This window comes from Ischnura elegans, chromosome 1 (genome assembly GCF_921293095.1).
Source record: "Ischnura elegans chromosome 1, ioIscEleg1.1, whole genome shotgun sequence".
NCBI classification, from domain to species: Eukaryota; Metazoa; Arthropoda; class Insecta; order Odonata; family Coenagrionidae; genus Ischnura; species Ischnura elegans.
The window spans coordinates 63,828,104-63,846,784 of NC_060246.1; the positions used below are offsets into that span (position 1 = coordinate 63,828,104).

At 37.9% G+C, this 18,681-nt stretch overlaps 1 protein-coding gene across 4 annotated transcripts in view; it reads right to left on the reverse strand.

Moving 5' to 3' along the window:
• The window catches only part of LOC124162114 (meiosis regulator and mRNA stability factor 1), a 69,751-nt gene extending 53,505 nt beyond the window's left edge, over nucleotides 1-16,246 (reverse strand). For 2 of the 4 annotated variants that reach the window (XM_046538529.1, XM_046538519.1), the window contains exons 1-8: nucleotides 15,562-16,246; nucleotides 15,143-15,486; nucleotides 14,925-15,068; nucleotides 14,688-14,848; nucleotides 14,394-14,517; nucleotides 14,144-14,313; nucleotides 13,567-13,676; nucleotides 8,609-9,082 (exon numbers count right to left, since the gene is read on the reverse strand). In XM_046538529.1, the coding sequence (XP_046394485.1) occupies nucleotides 8,609-9,082; nucleotides 13,567-13,676; nucleotides 14,144-14,313; nucleotides 14,394-14,517; nucleotides 14,688-14,848; nucleotides 14,925-15,068; nucleotides 15,143-15,486; nucleotides 15,562-15,595 (1,561 nt within the window). In that variant the 5' untranslated portion in view covers nucleotides 15,596-16,246. Of the gene's footprint in view, nucleotides 1-8,608; nucleotides 9,083-13,566; nucleotides 13,677-13,753; nucleotides 13,889-14,143; nucleotides 14,314-14,393; nucleotides 14,518-14,687; nucleotides 14,849-14,924; nucleotides 15,069-15,142; nucleotides 15,487-15,561 lie in introns of those variants that run through there. The other 2 variants (XM_046538544.1, XM_046538537.1) reach the window with 2 other exon arrangements.
• Nucleotides 16,247-18,681: the final 2,435 nt, after the last annotated feature.

Below are 18,681 nucleotides of genomic sequence, written 5' to 3' on the forward strand. Positions count from 1 at the left end.
AATTACAAAAACGTTAGTAAACTAAAACAAGCAACTAAATCACTATGTATAAATCAAGTCTAAAATGGAAATAGAAACTTTTTTTACATGCACCCCTTCAAAATAAAACTGATGGCACAATGGGCTCATTTACTGTGATGGGAAATCACAATTAAATTAAAGAATTTATAGTTAATGGGAAAAATAATTTTAAAAAGACAGGTCTAAAAAAAAAACAAAAAGTTGTGTGTAGCATTCATGTTATAATATATAAGTAATCATGGAGAATGTTACATAAAAGGATCTTCTGAGAATCTCCGCTTTATGAATTCAGATCATATATGGATGGAAAAACTAATTCAAATTCTTAGTTGGCGAAATATGCAATATGAAGAAGATCCAGTTCTACAACTATTTTTTTTCTTATAGTAAAGACCATTTTTTCCAATCACTCACAATTCTAGTAGGGATGAAATGAAAAAAAATGAGTAATTTTTGACCCATTCTATTAGTGATTTGTGACTTTACTTCAAGTAAGGAACATCTCCCTAAATTTGAAAATTAAAAATGCTGATAAATGATAAGACAAATGAAGGATTCAATCTCATGGTGAATGCATTCTTGCATCTGGTCCATTCTCAAAATTTTGTTCCCTATCATGTCAAGGGCATATTAGAAAAGAAAGAATATTTTGTCAAGATAGGACTACAGTTAACGACATAAGATATGTCATTCAATCAATTAAGTTGTTTTGTCATAATTTACTATTTAATCATCAAAATTTAAGAACAGACATATCTTTGTACACATACTTCACATGCCCCAGGTGTTATTTCAATTAGGCATTTATACAGTAGACTCTCGTTATTACGAAGTTTAGGGCACCAAAAAACTGGAGGTTTGTAATAACGAAGTTCTTATGAACGTCTCTTTTAGGAATCGTCGAAAAAATATGGTTTTTCAAAATTGATTGTCTCATCCATTTTCTCGCACTGCGAAATAGCTTCAGAGTAAAGTGTATAAAATACACGATTTAGTTACGAGCAAATATATAAAGGCACACACATTTGTTTCATTTTCTCAATAGAAGAATGCGGCATGATGCAATCGAGGGTTGATAACTTCCCGAATACAGATAGTGCTCAATATATGAACATGCGTTCCTTGAGACCTTGCTCGTAAGTTGATAAACCTATGCAAGGCATATAGGAGGGTGGTTATTCTGCAGAAGGCAACACTGCATCACAATTTGTGTTAACTCGCGATTGTGACGAATTGATCGAGCTGGTCATGCGACACAGCTGGTACTGATAAAAATCACTGACCACGGGAAGGAAGTGGGGACGAAACGCTGAACAGTTCATGACTTCACACCCAATTCAAAGATAGGTACCTTGTTCAGATTATGCCCTAAGTGCTAGTTCCTCAACACCACACTGCATCGCATCAGCCAAGACGAAAAGTGCACAAAATTTCAAATTTTGCACTAATGCTTAAATTTTTTGAATGTTCATATCTCTGAAGGTTAGTAAATCGAATGTGTGTAGGAAGGAGACGAACTGTACATCTAATTTACGAGTGGTAATGAGTCTGTCACAACGATTCCGCACGACTGAAGCTTATTATATGATGTTGCCTGGATACTGAAGTATCTCCTACTGAAGAAAGACTATACTTTACGCTCCTGGGTACAGTGCACGAGGAGAACTTAAACGTAGCACAATGATTTTGACAAAGTGTGGTGTGTAAAAACGCTGTTTGTGTTATAGAACTGCGTTGCTTATCCGTGGAACTTCGTAATGAAATTTACTTTGTAACTCACAGGACCAGAACTTCGTAAAAATGTTTCTTTTACTGTAGATTGGATAGGCCTTTTCGTCGGGACCAACAATTTACTTCGTAATTACGAGGACTTCGTAATAAGGTTGTTCGTATTAACAAGTCTATTGTATTTAAAAGCAAAGAAATATATGAAACAGATCTCAATACTGTTGTTTTACAGATAACTTTAATAAAAATACCTCGTTACTTGAATAGTTAACTCAGTTACTTAAAATACAATTTTGCAATGGTAAAGTGTTCCTTAAAGTATACATGTACCCTATATCCTTTTTAGTAGAATAAAAAAAAAATCAAGTTCTGTATTTCAATATCACTGATGACTCATGGGAAGCGATGATTTTATCATTATTATGCTGAGTTCAGTGAGTATTTAGTTTTATAATGTTTCAGTGAAATTGTTGCCAGTTAAAAGAAGTGAAACAAATTCATAAAATGGTTTATTTCAATGGAAGATTACAGTCACTTATTGGACATCTTGGGACAGGATTGCTGTCCAAATAATTAATTTAAGAGCCGGTGAGTTACAGTTTTTGTTAACAAAATTTGACTGAAAAATCAACTTTTTTTTAGAATGACCTATCCAGAGAGCCGCACAATAGCCATGGAGATTTAAAATAAGGCAGTGTTTTGAAATGACCTTATCAATTACACTTTGAAGTTGTCATGGGCCTTGAATGAAAGCGCAAAGTTGTGACCATAATAGGAGACATTTGTATCAGTTCAACTATTCCTATACTTGTTTCTTGCTCACTAGACAAGTTAAGTAACAAATAATACTTGTTCGTCTAAGGGTTAACATTAACAACTTATACCTAGGGACATGCAAAAGGTGGGGTTATTTTATAGCCAAAAGTGGTGTTATTTTTCTACAAAAGCGATGTTATTTTGCCCTGAAATCGGTGTTATTTTAACGGCAAAATAATTTATGTTGATTGAGAGCCATCCTTCCAGTGGCCCACCCATTGCCCTAAATTTAGGATATTATTGATCGGGAATAATTAAAGCAATAATATACATGGAGTATTGACTGAATTAACCTATTTTACATATTTTATCCTTCGCGTAACCATATCTCTAGCTTACATAGAGAGAAATTACTTTTAAATGTCTGTAATTTCAAATGAAATATTGCTATTGTGATCAAGTTGTCATCTTTTACTTTTGTTCTCATATCTGTTAACACAGTGCTATAGCAGGAAAGAAATCTTTCTCAGTCCATGTTTGCAGAAGGGATCCAAATTGCTCAAAGGCACTTAGATGCAAACGATGTCTCAGACATTTGAGCTCCTGGATTGCTTTAATTACATCCACTGAACCCCGGGAATTTTACTTTTGTAGTAATTTCTGTAATTCTCCCAACCCCAACATCAACTTCTCTGTCTCCATTGATTCCAGGCCATGAATTTTTTGTTTTTAAGTCAGGGTTCATGTCTGTAGACGGAACTTCTTGGGGATCAAAAACTGAGATCTTTTCAAATACCTATTTTTCTGCTTAGGTCTTCTACCATAAGAGAACTAAGTTTGGTTGACGCTTTTTCAGCCATCTGCATAGGTATTGACTTTACAGCAGCTGCTTTAGAGGTTTTCATGTTTTGCAGATGTAATAAGTGGTTTTATCAAAAAAAAAGTACTCTTATGAACTTTCTGGAGGCTCATTTTTAACTTCCTTAACTCTTTCAAAATGGTGGAGTTCTCTCCTTAAGATGAATGCGGTACTGCGCTCCATGAGACTCTTCGGTCCCCTCTGTATGGAGCATTTATGTTGGACATCTGTTAACCTCTTCCCTACGCAGGGCGTGATTTCACGGCCTGAATTTTCTGATGCTAAAGAAGGAAGGCCGGATTATCACGGCTTGACGTTTTCGAAGCAAAAGGCCAAAGGCCGTGTTTTCACGATTTCGCGGTCAAGCATGCCAAGTGGGTCCCAACCGCCATTAGGGTCTCTCGGCGTGAGAGGTCCGACCCTTTCCTATTGTCCACGTGGGGATTATCTCGGCCCATCCCGGCACTTAGTGACCCACTCAAGGAAGGTGCTCATGGTCACTTATTTGTTGCATTTATTGAAAATCAATGCGAGGAATTACATTCTGTATGTTCTGCTGATTGGTTCCAAATTTTAAACGGAATTCTAGCGTTCATATTAACGGAGTTGATCATCACCTAGAACAATTTTTGGAGATGCTAAGGTTAGATGTTTAATTGTTATTTTTATAACTCACTAGCAAGTTTGTAGGAGCGATATTGTAATGATTTACATCTAAAAATATACGTTATTTTGTTAGCTACATTCTAGATGTACATTTGCGGTGAAATTCGATAGAATATTCGATTTAACTTCTATGAAAAAAGCCCTCGTAATGTAATGTTAAAAAATATGATTCTCTCAGTTCTTTGTCGTGAGCCAAAATTACAGCGGCTATTTTTAATAACCTCTTACCAACCTTTGAATACAAAGGTATTATAAACGAATTTCGCTATAAATACTAATTAATGCATATCCTAAAAATTCGTAAATTTAATGTACGATAATGTATGATAAGGAATGTTGTACGTAGACACATGTTGTGAGAAGCATTCCATACCATTGCAGGAAAGAGCACTGCTCTACCCAGGTAATTACTCTCATATCTTGGTTCTCTGGTCAAGTTGCACCTCACAGAGTTAGTTCGGGACACATTAGCGCATTAATGTTTTCTTGGAAAAACTTATTATCCTCCAACTGGAAGACCCAAGAGTATATTGGTGTAAGTATTCTCCTACTGAAATATGTACGTGGAAGGTGATAACCTCACTCTTCTCGGAATAGCTCATTTTCTTTTCAAAATTTTCTTGGCGTGTATTCAAATTTAGCCGTAAACTATCTGTACGCATTCCGCTACCTATACCAGGGATGGTTTCTGTGAAACCCTGCTGTGCGATGCAGCCCATACTATGAATGAAAGAGAACTGCACCACCCAGGTAATTACTCTCATATCTTGCTTCTCTGGTCAGGATCCAGGTGGTCTGCTTTGTGCCCCTCACGGGCTTATTTCGGGACACATTAGCGCATTAATGTTTTCCAGGAAAAACTTATCATCCTCCAACTGGAAGACCCAAGAGTATATTGGTGTAAGTATTCTCCTACGGAAATATGTACGTGGAAGATGATAACCTCACTCTTCTCGGAAAAGCTCATTTTCTTTTCAAAATTATCTTGGCGTGTATTCAAATTTAACCGTAAATGTTCTGTATGCATTCCCCTTCCTCCTCCTGCAAGGATTTTTTTTCAAATGATGTTTCGGTGGAATTACATTTTTTCTTGGAATTATACAGCCAGGATTTTTTCTTGAAGTGCCTTTCGTTTCGCTTTCGTTAGTTTTGCTTACATTCTCGACCTGTTCGGAGTTGCTTGGCCGAGAGGAGCGTTAGGCAAATTTCCTGGACTTAAAGTATTTGTTGGTCTACGATATAATGCCGTTTTGCTGAAAAACCTAAAAATAACCGTAGAACTTCGTTTAAAAGTTCTACAGGCATTGCAAAATGAAAGGAATACATTGATGAACTGACATTTAATGCAAAAGTAACAATTTAAAAAAATTAAAATTGCACTGGTAACAATTAACTGACCGCAAAAGTACGCCGGGATGGGCTGCTCTCGGGGAAAAGGGTCGAGGATTATCCCCACTAGGAAAGGTCATTAAGGGGAGGAAGCGACTACCTGGTCAGTCCCGAGCCGAAAAAAAACTCCGTACGGGGCGAAAAAGAAAATCTCAAACCCTTCGTAGAGCCAAAAGCAACTTCCCGGAAGGAGCTCGGCTCGAAAAGGTTAAAGGTCTTGCAGATAATCAAACACTCTCAACACCAACCTTTTCTGATCCTTCCTAGTGGGCATTTTGCATTATCTTGGACTCTGAGGGTAGTTGGTCTCCCTCCTTTCGTGGTTTACAACCCTACCAGCAGCATTGGTTCGCTGTCAACTCATGCTTTGTTCATGTGAATTAGCTATATGGATGATTGTTGCTTGCACGTAAATTGCAGACTTTCAATTGAATTCCTCGATTTATTCTGAGAATTTTAAAATTTTGAATGAAGCTTTACCATCAGCATTAACGAATTTAATGCATTAACAATTTCCATGTTGATTTTATACTGAAATCGAGATATTAGTTAATATTTGTGGTAGAATTTCGTTTAAAAATTGTAAACGCTGCCAAAAGACTAAGAATTCAATTCTTCGTTTATATTTTTTGAGAAAGAACCATATATTTATTTCGCATACTAACTGAATGAACAAGTGTATGACTGCGGTCCCTTGCCACAAAGAGAGGTAATAAGAGACGAGGGTCTAGGTTCATGCTTCCAGATTTCGGAAGTTACAGATTTTTCCAGTCCATGGTCCACAGTCCTGTGTTGGGTCCCGAAACTAAGACTTTGCGAACCCACAAATATCATAAAAGGAGGAGAGCAAGGAAACGTATTTTCGGCATTAGGCCTGCGTAGGAAAATCTCAGACGAAAATTTTCGCCTTTCGTCTCCCGGGTCAAGAAACGTCCTGCCGCATATTTTCGTCATTAGTAGCGAAAGGGTTAACTCTTTATAGAATGTGAGTATTTGATAGTTTGAACCCTCCAGTAATTGTATTAAGTCAACCATCAGATTCACAGATTCCAATGGCATTTTGGCTACTTTGTAGACATCGTGAATGCGGTTTAGACATCCTCCGGACAAACAAGTCGCCTTATTTCCTCGAGGGTGTTTCTTTGTGGAAACCATGAATTTTCTCCAATTCATGGGCGATTTTCACCAACTCAGACGCGAATTGCATCATTTTTTTCCTTCTGCTCTGCATGGAATTGTTTTTCGATGCGTAAATTTAAGCCGTAATTTTTTCACGGCATTGGCCGCTCACCGACGCGACTAATTTCCGCGGGCCGCCGTTCCCGCCACAGCGCCGTGAAATCCAGAGAGTCATCTTGTCGGGAAGTGGCCTGAATTTTACGGCGCTGTGCCGGGAACGGCGGCCGGCGATAAGTCGTTTTGGCACAAAGCTGCCACAATGTAGCTCCGTGTGTATTTCACGGAATAGACGGCGCACAGCCACTTTTTGCCGCTTTCAGACTTTTGCTTTGCTCCGCCCGTCGTCAACGGCACGGCACTGTGCTTTTAAATAACCATTGGTCTCAATGCATGTCTGCAAGCGAGTCGACTCGCGCAGTTGACGGCACGGCGTTGTTGACGGTCTGCAAGGCAAGGTTCAATCCGGCCCGGCGGTGCGCCGTTTATGGCGTGAAATACACATCGTGCTACCTTGAGGCTACTTTCAAACGCAACGACTTTTCGCCGGCCGCCGTTCACGGCACGGTTCCGTGAAATTCAGGCCACTTTCTAACGAGACATCTCACGGCGCTGTGCCGTGAACGGCGGCCCATGGAAATTCGCCGCGTCGGAAAGCGGCCAATGCAGTGAAAAAATTACGGCTTAAATGTACGTCTCGAAAAATAATTTCGTGGGAGGAGCATGAGCTGAAGAAAAAATAGTGAAAATCGCGTCTGAGTTACTGAAAATCGCCCATGAATTGGAGAAAATCGCAATTAACACGAAATTCGCGTATTCGCGGGAAAACCCCGGAAATCGCGTATTTCGCGGGAAAATCCCGGAATTCATGTTAAAATTCGCGTTATCGCATTTGCGACTTTTGCATGTCCCTACTTATACCTCAATGCTATCACAACAGTTAGGGTGAGACATTTTCTTTTTCAAAAGTACTATTAACTTTACTATGGAGAGGCATTTATCTGTGCCCTTCTCACAGAATAACCACAGCCAAAAAGGTGGCACTTTTGAGAGGAGAGCAACTGTTTTTTGTTTACACTGACCAAGATACTATATTCCAAGGAAACAAAAGTTATCTCCATAGGTATAGAGCCAACAGAGGCTCCACTTCAACATGGCCAGTACTGGTAGCAATTACCCCATGGAACCCCCTTTTTCATTGTAATCTGTAAATATTCTTGTCACAGTTTTAGTTTTCTGATTACAAGCCTATTCATTATGATTTGTTTTTATTTCTTTCCTAATGGACATTAAGAATGAGACAAACACTTAACTTAAAATATTACCTTATCAGTCTTGAAGCATGCAAGTAAATTAGCAATAATGTGCCCTAACCTCTTGCATTGGAATAGGAAAGGAACACAACTACAGTCCAGCCAGCGAGAGTTATCTGATGACTTTTCAAAAGGAGGCACGGAGAACCCTGAGCCAGCATGGTTTGCAGCCAATCGCTGTCCCCCAACGCACTTCACGCCCTAGTCTAGTCATACAACATTGTCACATACATATGAAGCACTGAAACAAGCCTGAGCCACTAAAACAATGACCCTGTCTTCGAACCGCCAAAACAAAGAATTCTTCCTTTGGGTCCTTCACGCTCCTTCTGGCTCCTTACTTCACGGAACACTTTTGTTTACATGTGACGTGGGCGTTTCCCTATCTTACCGGGCAACCTTGCCCCCTTCCCCAAAAAAGACCCGTCTAAATGTCATCGGACAACTCTCGGCGACTGGACTGTACAACAAGAATTTGAATGGGCTAATTTCATAATCCACAGATGAGAAAAGATGATTGGAAAATATGGCACAAGGACAATTAGTAAGGATCCAAAATTGTTGCAAAAAATGAGAATGCTGATCATGAAGCGATTCGTGAATAAATGAGGTAAATATCATCAGTTATTTGAATACACCACACGATAAATAAATTAACATTATAATAAATTTTTAAATAATAGTTCAAAACAACACCCACCTCTGTGTGTTCCACGGATTTTTCGTCTCCCATCAGGAAGTTTATTTGGAAGCCAGGAATCAGAATTCCTTCCAATGACACCCCTTGGGACAGTTTCACGGTCTTCACAGGGATTGGATTTTCCAATTGGTGCTGCAGTTGAACTTTTTTTAGTATCTTCACAATTGCTATTTACCCAGTGAGATGGCACAGCATGCCAAAGCATTGGAGGAGGAGGAATAACTGGCATTGTAGGAGATGGTAGAGGTCCTAAACCATTTGAAGGCTTTCCACTGGGGCAAGGAAGACCTCTCAGTTTAGTAAGAGAATTATCCTCTGTTTCCCTATCCACTGGCCACTGAACATTAGGACAACTATGCCATCCATTATGACCATATAATTTAACTTCATGGGCACGATCTTCCAATCTACTGCTGGATACAAGAGGACGAAGGTCTTTTGGCAACTCTTCCTTCCTGCCAGTAATTTTCCTTACTTGAAAGATAGAAGAAAAAGAAATGTTATCCTTTGCCATGGCCACAAATGAAAAAGGCACAGTGTAGTCCACTAAATATAAGTGTAGTATTATCTACAGGGTGTCCAGCAAACCAAAGCAGAAAAATTCATGCATAATTCCCAGTTTTTCAGGATTTTTTTTTTAATTCCAGGTTAATCTTACGTGATTACCGCAATAATTAAGTATTTTTAAACACTCAAAATTACTTCAATTCTCTTAAATAATACAGTAGACTCTCGTTCATACTAACAACGTTATTACAAAGTTCTTGTTTTTACAAAGCAAAGCATTAGTCCTGACAAAATTTTAGTTATTGTTAGATCATGAACTTCAGTATGGGAGGGTGTTATAACGTGAACTTTATTATTAAGTTTCACGGGTAAGTAATTTCATTCATACACTGACTAAAGGCATTTCATAACACACTAAAGCTGTTTTTAAAGGTGGATATACTCTACATCCTTTTCAGAGCGCTACGTTTAAGTTCTCTTTGTGCACTGTGCCCAAGTGCATCAATTATAGTTATTTCTTTATCAGGAGATACTTTAGTACCCACACAACATCATACAATAAGCTTCATTCCTGTGGAATCATGGTGATCCACTCATTGCCTCTCTTGAGTTAGATCAGTATGTCCTCTTCTTACCAATATTCAATTTACAAACTTCAGAGATATTCGAAAAATTCAAGCATGCCCAAAATTTCAAATTGAGCACATTTGGAGTTGATCAATGCTAAGAAGTGTGGTGTATAGGAACTCGCACTTTGGACACAGTCTGAACAGTGTCAATTAAATCCATTGAGAGTCAGTAACTGTTCAGCATTTCCCCCATTCTTCCTTCCCGTGGACGGGGCATTTAATTCTGCTCCATCCACTTTGCACGTGCAGCTAGATTAGTTTGTCACTGCTGGGAGTTGCAATACTTTCGAGGCATTCTGTGACATATTGGTGGTGCCATGAGTCACTACTAGATTTTTGTATTGGAAAACAGCTGACCAGTGTGAATAAAGAACGGAGTCTACCGTTGATTGTTAAAGAGAATGGACTTTTTTCTTTCTTACCCAACCTGCAAAAGCACTCGAGAACTGATATCATCGCCTCATTGACCTGCATTTCAAGGTTCCTGCAGGATCCATCCTCGCTCAACAGAAAAACATCGTAAGAAGTCTAGTCGCCACATGTTCCGATGGTTCCCTCATTTTCAATTATCATCGACTCCCTACATATTTTTTTTGGGTTTTGAACTCTCAGAACTCATCTCAGTGCCTAGTCCTCCCTTAACCCTTAGATGCACGCTAAGCGGGGATTTTGCAGCATTTTTCAAAAATTCGAAATAGCGGGTTTATTGCGCATGGATCACTGGTGGTACACTTTAGTATTCTATTTATGTACTTTTCCCTCTACCAAGAACATATGTTTGCGTCAATGTGACGACCAACTATTGTGTTAGAATCTTACAAAGTGAGAACGACGACAACTTCGTGTGATTTGCCGCTACATGGCGTTCACACGATACTAAGGAACTTCTGATAATCTGTCACTACCGTGGAAATTTGGAAGCATAATTCTTTTTTCAATAATATGTTAATATGTTGTTTCGTATTTATTTTATTTTTTGTGAACATTTGCATTATTATTTTGTTAATATTATTATTTGTAAAATTTATCTCAACCTCAAACCACAAGTCGTAATTTAAAAATTTCATCTTCATACTCAAATATTAATTACATAGGTGTAAAAATGCGTTATTTACACTTTACTAGTGACCGAAAAATATGTTATGCACGCTTTTTATTCCAACTGCGTCAAAAAATGTCATGAATGTCATTACAAAGACAGTGATGGTCAATAAGGATGAAAAAATTAATTTTATTTATAAAGTTCGTTATTTTTATAATTTTAATGATTGCATTAACATTTTGGCATATCCATTTCCTTTTTTTGTGTGTGTTTTTTGACTTCATAGTGTATAGATTATCGTCTGCAATTCCTTTAGAAAAATTAGTCTAAGTATTTATCAAGAAATTTGCATAAAATTATGCAACGTTTTTGTTTATAAATGAATGGAAAAAATATTTAAAGTGCTTTTATTTATTAAAAGTTACCCAAATACATTATAACACCCTCAAATTTGAATGTATATTGGGGAAAATCAAAAATGTAAAAGTGCGGCAAAAAAGCCGCAAGCGTGCACTGGTGCTATACTTTCAGGTGCGTGCACCTAAGGGTTAATCATTGAATCCTCAGAAATAGAAGACCAGAGACTGTGAACTTTAAGTGAAATTCTCTATTTCCGAAAGAGCGCCAATCACGGGCATCGTTTGAGGCGATGTTCTGCACCTTGCCTCCAATACAGTATTCCATTTCACTTATTTTGTATTTAAAGGTGACGCTGTGTGTATTAAAGGGTTATTTCTTTTCTTTCCTTTTTTTTGCATAAAATGTGCAGTGAAAAGTTTTATCTTGCCAAAATCATCGAAACATCCTTTATTCGATCGCTTCTCAGTGAAGTAACTCCGTGTATGCGGAACCCAGGGAACCAAATCTGTGCCCTCATTTCATTTATGCGACAAAAGTCTGGGTGTGGAGGTGGATCAATCGCTCTTTGACCGTACGGTTTCTTTATAAAACTCATGCAGACGATAAATTAAAACCTGTGTGACAGCACTTGGCGTTGCTTTTTTGTCAAAGGCCCTGTGATTGGTTCAGTGACTGAGTTTGGTCCAAACGATAGGACCAAAAGCCAGTTGGATGAAATTTTGACCGTGGGAGACAGTGCACGTCAGTAGTATCAAAATTTGATGCAAATTTGACCATAGGACATCGGCTTTAATAATAGATCAGGCATTCTTAAATCAAAATTCCAAGTTATTGGAATGAAAACTACAACAACACCATGAGCTTAAAGTTGGACAGCTTAATTTTACACGCAAAAAATGGGCCCTTTTTGTTTTAGAGAAAAACTAAGTTCAGGAAATACCATGGAGCCAAAATATTTTTGAGTACATAAATGATCGAACACAAAAATAAATTCTCCATCGCTTGCTTTTCGTCGCATTGAAGTTGATGGCATCATTTAGATGATCTATCTCCTCACACTCGGTGACTTGCATTTTTCACAGACAGTGGTTCCACTGCTATTATGTGGATACAATTTAAGATGTTTTATTAAATTTTAAAGTAATAATTCGGAAGAAAAAAAAATTTTTTTAAACAGAAACTTAGTGCCCAGATGAGTGATCCGTAAGGGAGATTAAGGATTAATAAGCAAGTGTATAAATTGAGCATGAGGATTAGAATGATTAAGCTCTCATGATTGATGATAATATTTAAACATAATGATACCATTTAACAGGATACATCAACATTTCAACACGATAAAGAATGCCTGTACAACATTAGAAAAAAAAATAAATGGTCGAGGGATAGAAAGCACCATTCATCATTAAATTCTTTCAATCAGGGTTCCCACTCTAACTTCATTATAAAATTCACAGTTTTTTCCAGGTTTTCACGGTCTAAATTTCATCAAATACACGGTTTGAAGATAAGGCATTTCAGGCAGAAATATTAATCACGTAACAATCATTGACAGCACGTTAACAAAAAATGTAACAAACACAACAGATGAATGCAAACGCAGCAATGAAAGTGCTCTCTCATGACGTCACCTATAGTTAGCAAAATTCAGGTCTGGCAACAGGGTATGAGTGGGAAAAATGGAGAGAGCAGGGTGGCAGGGAACTGAAGAAGTGCCTGATTTTTTGCCAGGGTTGTCTTCCAATCCCAGGCTCAAGGTCAATGTACTGTCATGGCACACGGACAAATATTTGCGCTTCCAATATATGTGTGCAGATAAATACGTGGACAGTGTCTGCGAGTGACTGACCTTGAAATATCGATTTTTCTTTTTATCCTTCAATCATAGATCGACAATCAAGTTTGAGAGGTTTTTAAGGTTTTACGAAGAATTTCACTGATATTTCCAGGTTTTTTTCACGGTAGATGGCATTCACGGCTAATTCACGGTTTTCCCGGTTGAGTTGGAACCCTGTTTAATTCAAGGCACGATGGAGGAGCATGCAGTAATCTGTTAACTTTACACAAACATTAAATGTAATCTATACAATAAGCCCAATCGATCTCCAAAATGAAAATTTTAACCTTATCCTATAAAAGTATGCCAACTCCCACCAATCTTAAAAAGAGATCATTTCAATGAAAAATATAACTATGGGGCATCATGTCAAATGAGCTTCATGTCAATAACACTACATCATTTAGCTCCGACAGAGAAAGGAACAGGAAATTTAGACTAAAACTGTAAGGGATTTAGATAACCAATCCAAGCTGAGCCAAAAATTAAGTGTGATAGAGGTCAAGATTAATTAAAAAGAAAATTTTTCCTCCTCACAGCAACTAGAATTATAAGCTAAGCCACTCTCAAATGTTCAACTCACAAGACTGCAGTTTCACAGGAGAGCCTTCCTTCCTTTCCAATCCTTTAGTTGGGCTGCTGACTGATATCTTGTTTCCAAAAACATCTTCTCCATCCATTCTTTTCTTGGCTCTAAAATATAAAAAATATCACTAAAACTTCAAATATTAAAAACCAAGACTATTTCTACTACTGATATTCACGCATACAAAATGTCAGATACAAATAGACAACATCAGATGTGACAGCTAATAAACCACTTGCATCAAACAGGATTAGACTCCACACTGCAAATGAGACCTAGCAGTAAAATGCCAGTTCCATATACTAAAACTGCTACCCATGAGGCACAGTTGATGACATAAAAACACCATCAAAATAAAAGACAACTGCCAATAATGTAACTAATACCAAATTGTAAAAATACTAGTGAAAAAAATAAAAGAAAACTTCTTAAGAGGAATAGAAATACTGTTATGATAAATTTGGTAAAAAGCAGAAATTTACACATGAATACTACAATCAGATCATCATTTCAGTCATCTTTTCACGATTTCTTATTTATCTTCTACCGAGACAAGAGTGATTGATGGCATTACCTGTGCGCTATTTCCAAGGATGGAAATCTGATGGAGGCTGATGTTTTGTTAATTGAGCCCACACGCCCACCGCAGTTGTCAGAAAGCTGCTTCAATCTATTTCTTATGCGAGTTTCATCTTTATCGTCAGGCAAATTTGATATCACAACTTCAACGGGCTGAGTGGGAAACTACAAGAATCATAAAGGAATCGTCATTTCTCACAAACATAACAGTGGAAACCAGTTTTTTAATACCTTAAAAACTTTACCTTGGATTGAGTTCTTGGAGGCAGTGATTCTACTATATGCGTGAAATTGTAATTTTCACTGGCACATAGGATTAAAGCTTCGGAAGTATTGACTTTATGTAACAAAATGACATGTATCTTCTTCCTGAAAATTTTCATTTCAGTTGATTTAGTAAAATACAAGGAATTGGATACTCAACTTATGAAAAGAGCTTAAATTGAAGTTCTTTATTACACAAATTAAAATTACAAACGTCAGTATCGTCAATATTTCAATTACAAATAGAAAATGCAGTCAGGCGTCTGCAATTCAACCTGTGTCGTAGATCGCATATGTCAGCAGCGAAGTTGATATCACCAGAAATCAGAATAATTGACGCAGGGCTTCCATGTATGTCGGCAAATCTTCTGATGGCTTGTCTGAGCTTCTCATCGGCCGCATTCTTACATGTAGCTGACACGTGAATCAAGTTAACCTAGAAAATGAAACAAACAATATTAACATAAAATTCAACTTTACAACCATCTCAAACAATTAATTTTCCACTATACCTGAGCATCGTTCAATTCCTGTATAACTTGGCTATTTTCCTTTTTCACATCACAAACAACCAAAAATTCTGCTTCTCTGTAGCCGGTAAAAAATCTATCTCTAATAACTTGCGCAACAGCCATAGCCGAACGGCCTTTAGGGACCTGTAGAAATGTGATAAGGTTAATATATGACATTTCCTGTTTTTTCATCAAAGATTATGTAGCACGAAACATACTTGGCAATTTTCGATGTCCCAGAATACTCCAATCGGAGGAAGAAATCGAGGAAGTGAACGCAAAGCCACAGGACTTCCATTACTTTGATAATTGTGATACCGGTAGCAAGGTACACAAACAGGCGAAGAAGGGGTGAAAGACATCATCAAACCACAATCTTCTTCATCCTGCTGACTTGAAGATTCCGAATCACGATCCGACTTTGTAAATGGTGAGGCAGACAAGCATCTAAACGTTGTACTAGAAGGGTTTGTTGGAAAGTAGAGGCCAGAGCCTATCCGGGGTCTGTCTTCATCTCCATTGTTTTCATTGAAGAAACAAGCTTCAACCTTCCTCGATGGAGCTAAAGAGAGAAAGGTATCATGTAATGCGGGCCCACAGCAAATAATGGCTACATTCCGATTCTTACATTACTTACGTTTTGGCCTCTTGAAAGTGGGCTGCTGTGACATTTGGGAGTCTCAAAATGTTATTCCCAGTCAATCCAAACTTCAATACACTGTACACGCATTCCACTAAGCCGTGAAAAACCGTGTACATGTTGGATAAAAAATTCTGAAGAGTGAATTACCTTGAGACTACAATGGAATCTGAGGCCCCGTTACAACGCGCCCAACAACATCACTCGAGGAATAGGACAACATAACGAAGAATTCAACAAAAATGTAATAATTGAGACTAAATCATCAGAATATTATTCACACAATGCAGGGCGATGTATTACTTAGTGCTAATAAACCATTAGCACGGTGAAATTCTAATAAATTTTCACCTACACAGGGTTTCAACATCCTCCTCATTTCACCATTTTGATTCGACTAAAAAAATTACAAAGCATTTCCGGCGTAAACGGAAGTAGTTATTATAAAAACAAAAGAGTGCAAAAATTCACAATTTCCCGCAATTTCCTGAAGTGTTTATTTGCTTTTAAGCGTATAGTCACTAAGAACTGACTAGAACGAGAAAACTCGTCCTGTCACTTCAACAAATACAGCGTTATTCCCTTGGACAGATATTATGGTGGTAACATTGGTACATGGGAAGTGTAGTATTCTGCGGAAATTAGATGATAACGTATTCGCGTGTGCGAGCCATTTCTCTCGCATCATACCGCAGTCCTTTAGTCCACGCTTTTTTGTAGTATAACTTAGAGGTGTAGAAAGAAACTTTGAGTTATGCTTTCTATGTATACTGTGGCAAAGTATTTACGAGTGTCATTAGCAAGATTTCTGACAAAGGGCGTGTGTCATGGTCTTAGATGACGCTCATAATCGCGGATTTTAACATATTAATGTTATACTCCTTTCGCCGTAAATTTCATTCGGATTCGCTTCCCGCGGATTTATGAGTGAAACGAAAATTTTAACTGATTAATAAATTTTCCCGGACTCGTTCCTCAACCAAAGGATATTCCTTGTAGTTCACAGGTAAAACCCGCATGCCTACGTAAAGAATTCTATTACAAAATGATTTCGTTCATTGTAAATGATATGAAGAATCGTACCATCATTACTAATCAATCCTCAAAATTAAATACTCTCGTAAGAACTGACTAGAACGAGAAAACTCGTCCTGTCACTTCGACAAATACAGCGTTATTCCCTTGGACAGATATTATGGTGGTAACATAAACGTACTACATGGGAAGTGTAGTATTCTGCGGATATTACATGATAACGTATTCGCGTGTGCGAGCCATTTCTCTCGCATCATACCGCAGTCCTTTAGTCCACGCTTTTTTGTAGTATAAATTAGAGGTGTAGAAAGAAACTTTGAGTTATGCTTTCAATGTATACTGTGGCAAAGTATTTACGAGTGTCATTAGCAAGATTTCTGACAAAGGAAATGACGCTCATAATCGCGGATTTTAACATACTAAGTAATGTTATACTCCTTTCGCCGTAAATTTCATTCGGATTCACTTCCCGCGGATTTATGAGTGAAACGAAAATTTTAACTGATTAAGAAATTTTCCCGGACTCGTTCCTCCACCAAAGGATATTCCTTGTAGTTCACAGGTAAAACCCGCATGCCTACGTAAAGAATTCTATTACAAAATGATTTCGTTCATTGTCAATGATATGAAGAATCGTACCATCATTACTAATCAAATCCTCAAAATTAAATACTCTCGCCCCCGTCAGTTATTTGTAACAAATTCGAACCAAGATAAGATAACCAGTGACAACTGAAAAAGTAATAATTACAAGCAGGCGCGCATCTAAGAACATGACTAGGGGGGAGGGGTGGATTTAGCAGCAACTGGGGGGGTATCAAGGGCATACCCCGCATTAAAACTAGAGGGTGGCTAGCCGTGATCGTTCAATTTGTAACACAGTAACGATGAAAGAAACCAGAAAATTTTAATTGCGGTTAATCAGCTTTCAAAATTACGTGCCCGAAAAAATATTTTTACTACCCGTTTTATACTAATATCACTTTTAGATGCAAAGAAAATTTGAAACTTTCGTTTCGCACTTAACTTAATTTATGTACTTAACTTCTGGGGAGGTGGCAGCTGCCCCCCGCCGGATATGCCAATTTCGTTTCGTACAGAATATGGAGGTGCTCTCCCCCAGAAAATATTTTAATAAATGATTCAAATGTCGAGTTGTACATTATACTCGAGGTACGAGGGGCATTATACTCATCCTCAATACATAAGTAATATATATACAATTTAGAAAAATTAATTTAATTATAAAATTCCTCTCGAGTTCTGAGGCTGGTACTCCAGAACCCCCATTACTGCGCCATTTATTAGAGTATAATCATAGTCATTCTTCGGACTTCTTAAAACTCACCTGTGCACTACAATAAGATGACTTTCGTCAAAATTACATGGAATACTCCTTACTTTAAATGATGAATCACTTTTCATTATAATCCGCCGCATTTCATGGAGTAGAAAATTGAGACATCAAGCACTAGATGGAAAGCGACAGTATGGCACCAGCGGCAGATACGAAAAAAATAAAAAGCTACCTTCACTTCTATGGTATTAAAAAAATTGGCATATGACATGCCAAGGTTTAAAATAGAGATATTTATCATCTACATTCAAGGCAATGAATGCCAGCTCATAAAAATTAGTAACAATTGAGGTTCCGCAAAGCGGGCGGCCCTGACAGGGAGGAGAGCGCCACCCGTATGCAGCCGCTCATGAGCATTCATATTCATGTAGCTGCCCCTGTGTTCGGAACTTGAAGTCTTACCAATTGGACTATGACATCAGCACTCCAGCATACTTGCTGCATTTTGATATTTGGCTCTAGGATCACAACCTATAGATACCATGCAGAGGCTTCCAAGGGCCAGGTAAAAAACCCGTAATAGACCGATAGATGGGATTTTCAGGACCACCTGTACCGTATTACTCTTGGTCAACAGAATACTATGACAGATTCTCCAAATGTATATGCAATTCAGTTGGGGCCCAAATTGGACCTGCCAAGAATTGTCCGTACATGCTCATTTATAAACATTCTATCATTACTGGCTACTGCCACTCTTACCAGTATAAATTTCTGCTATGGTG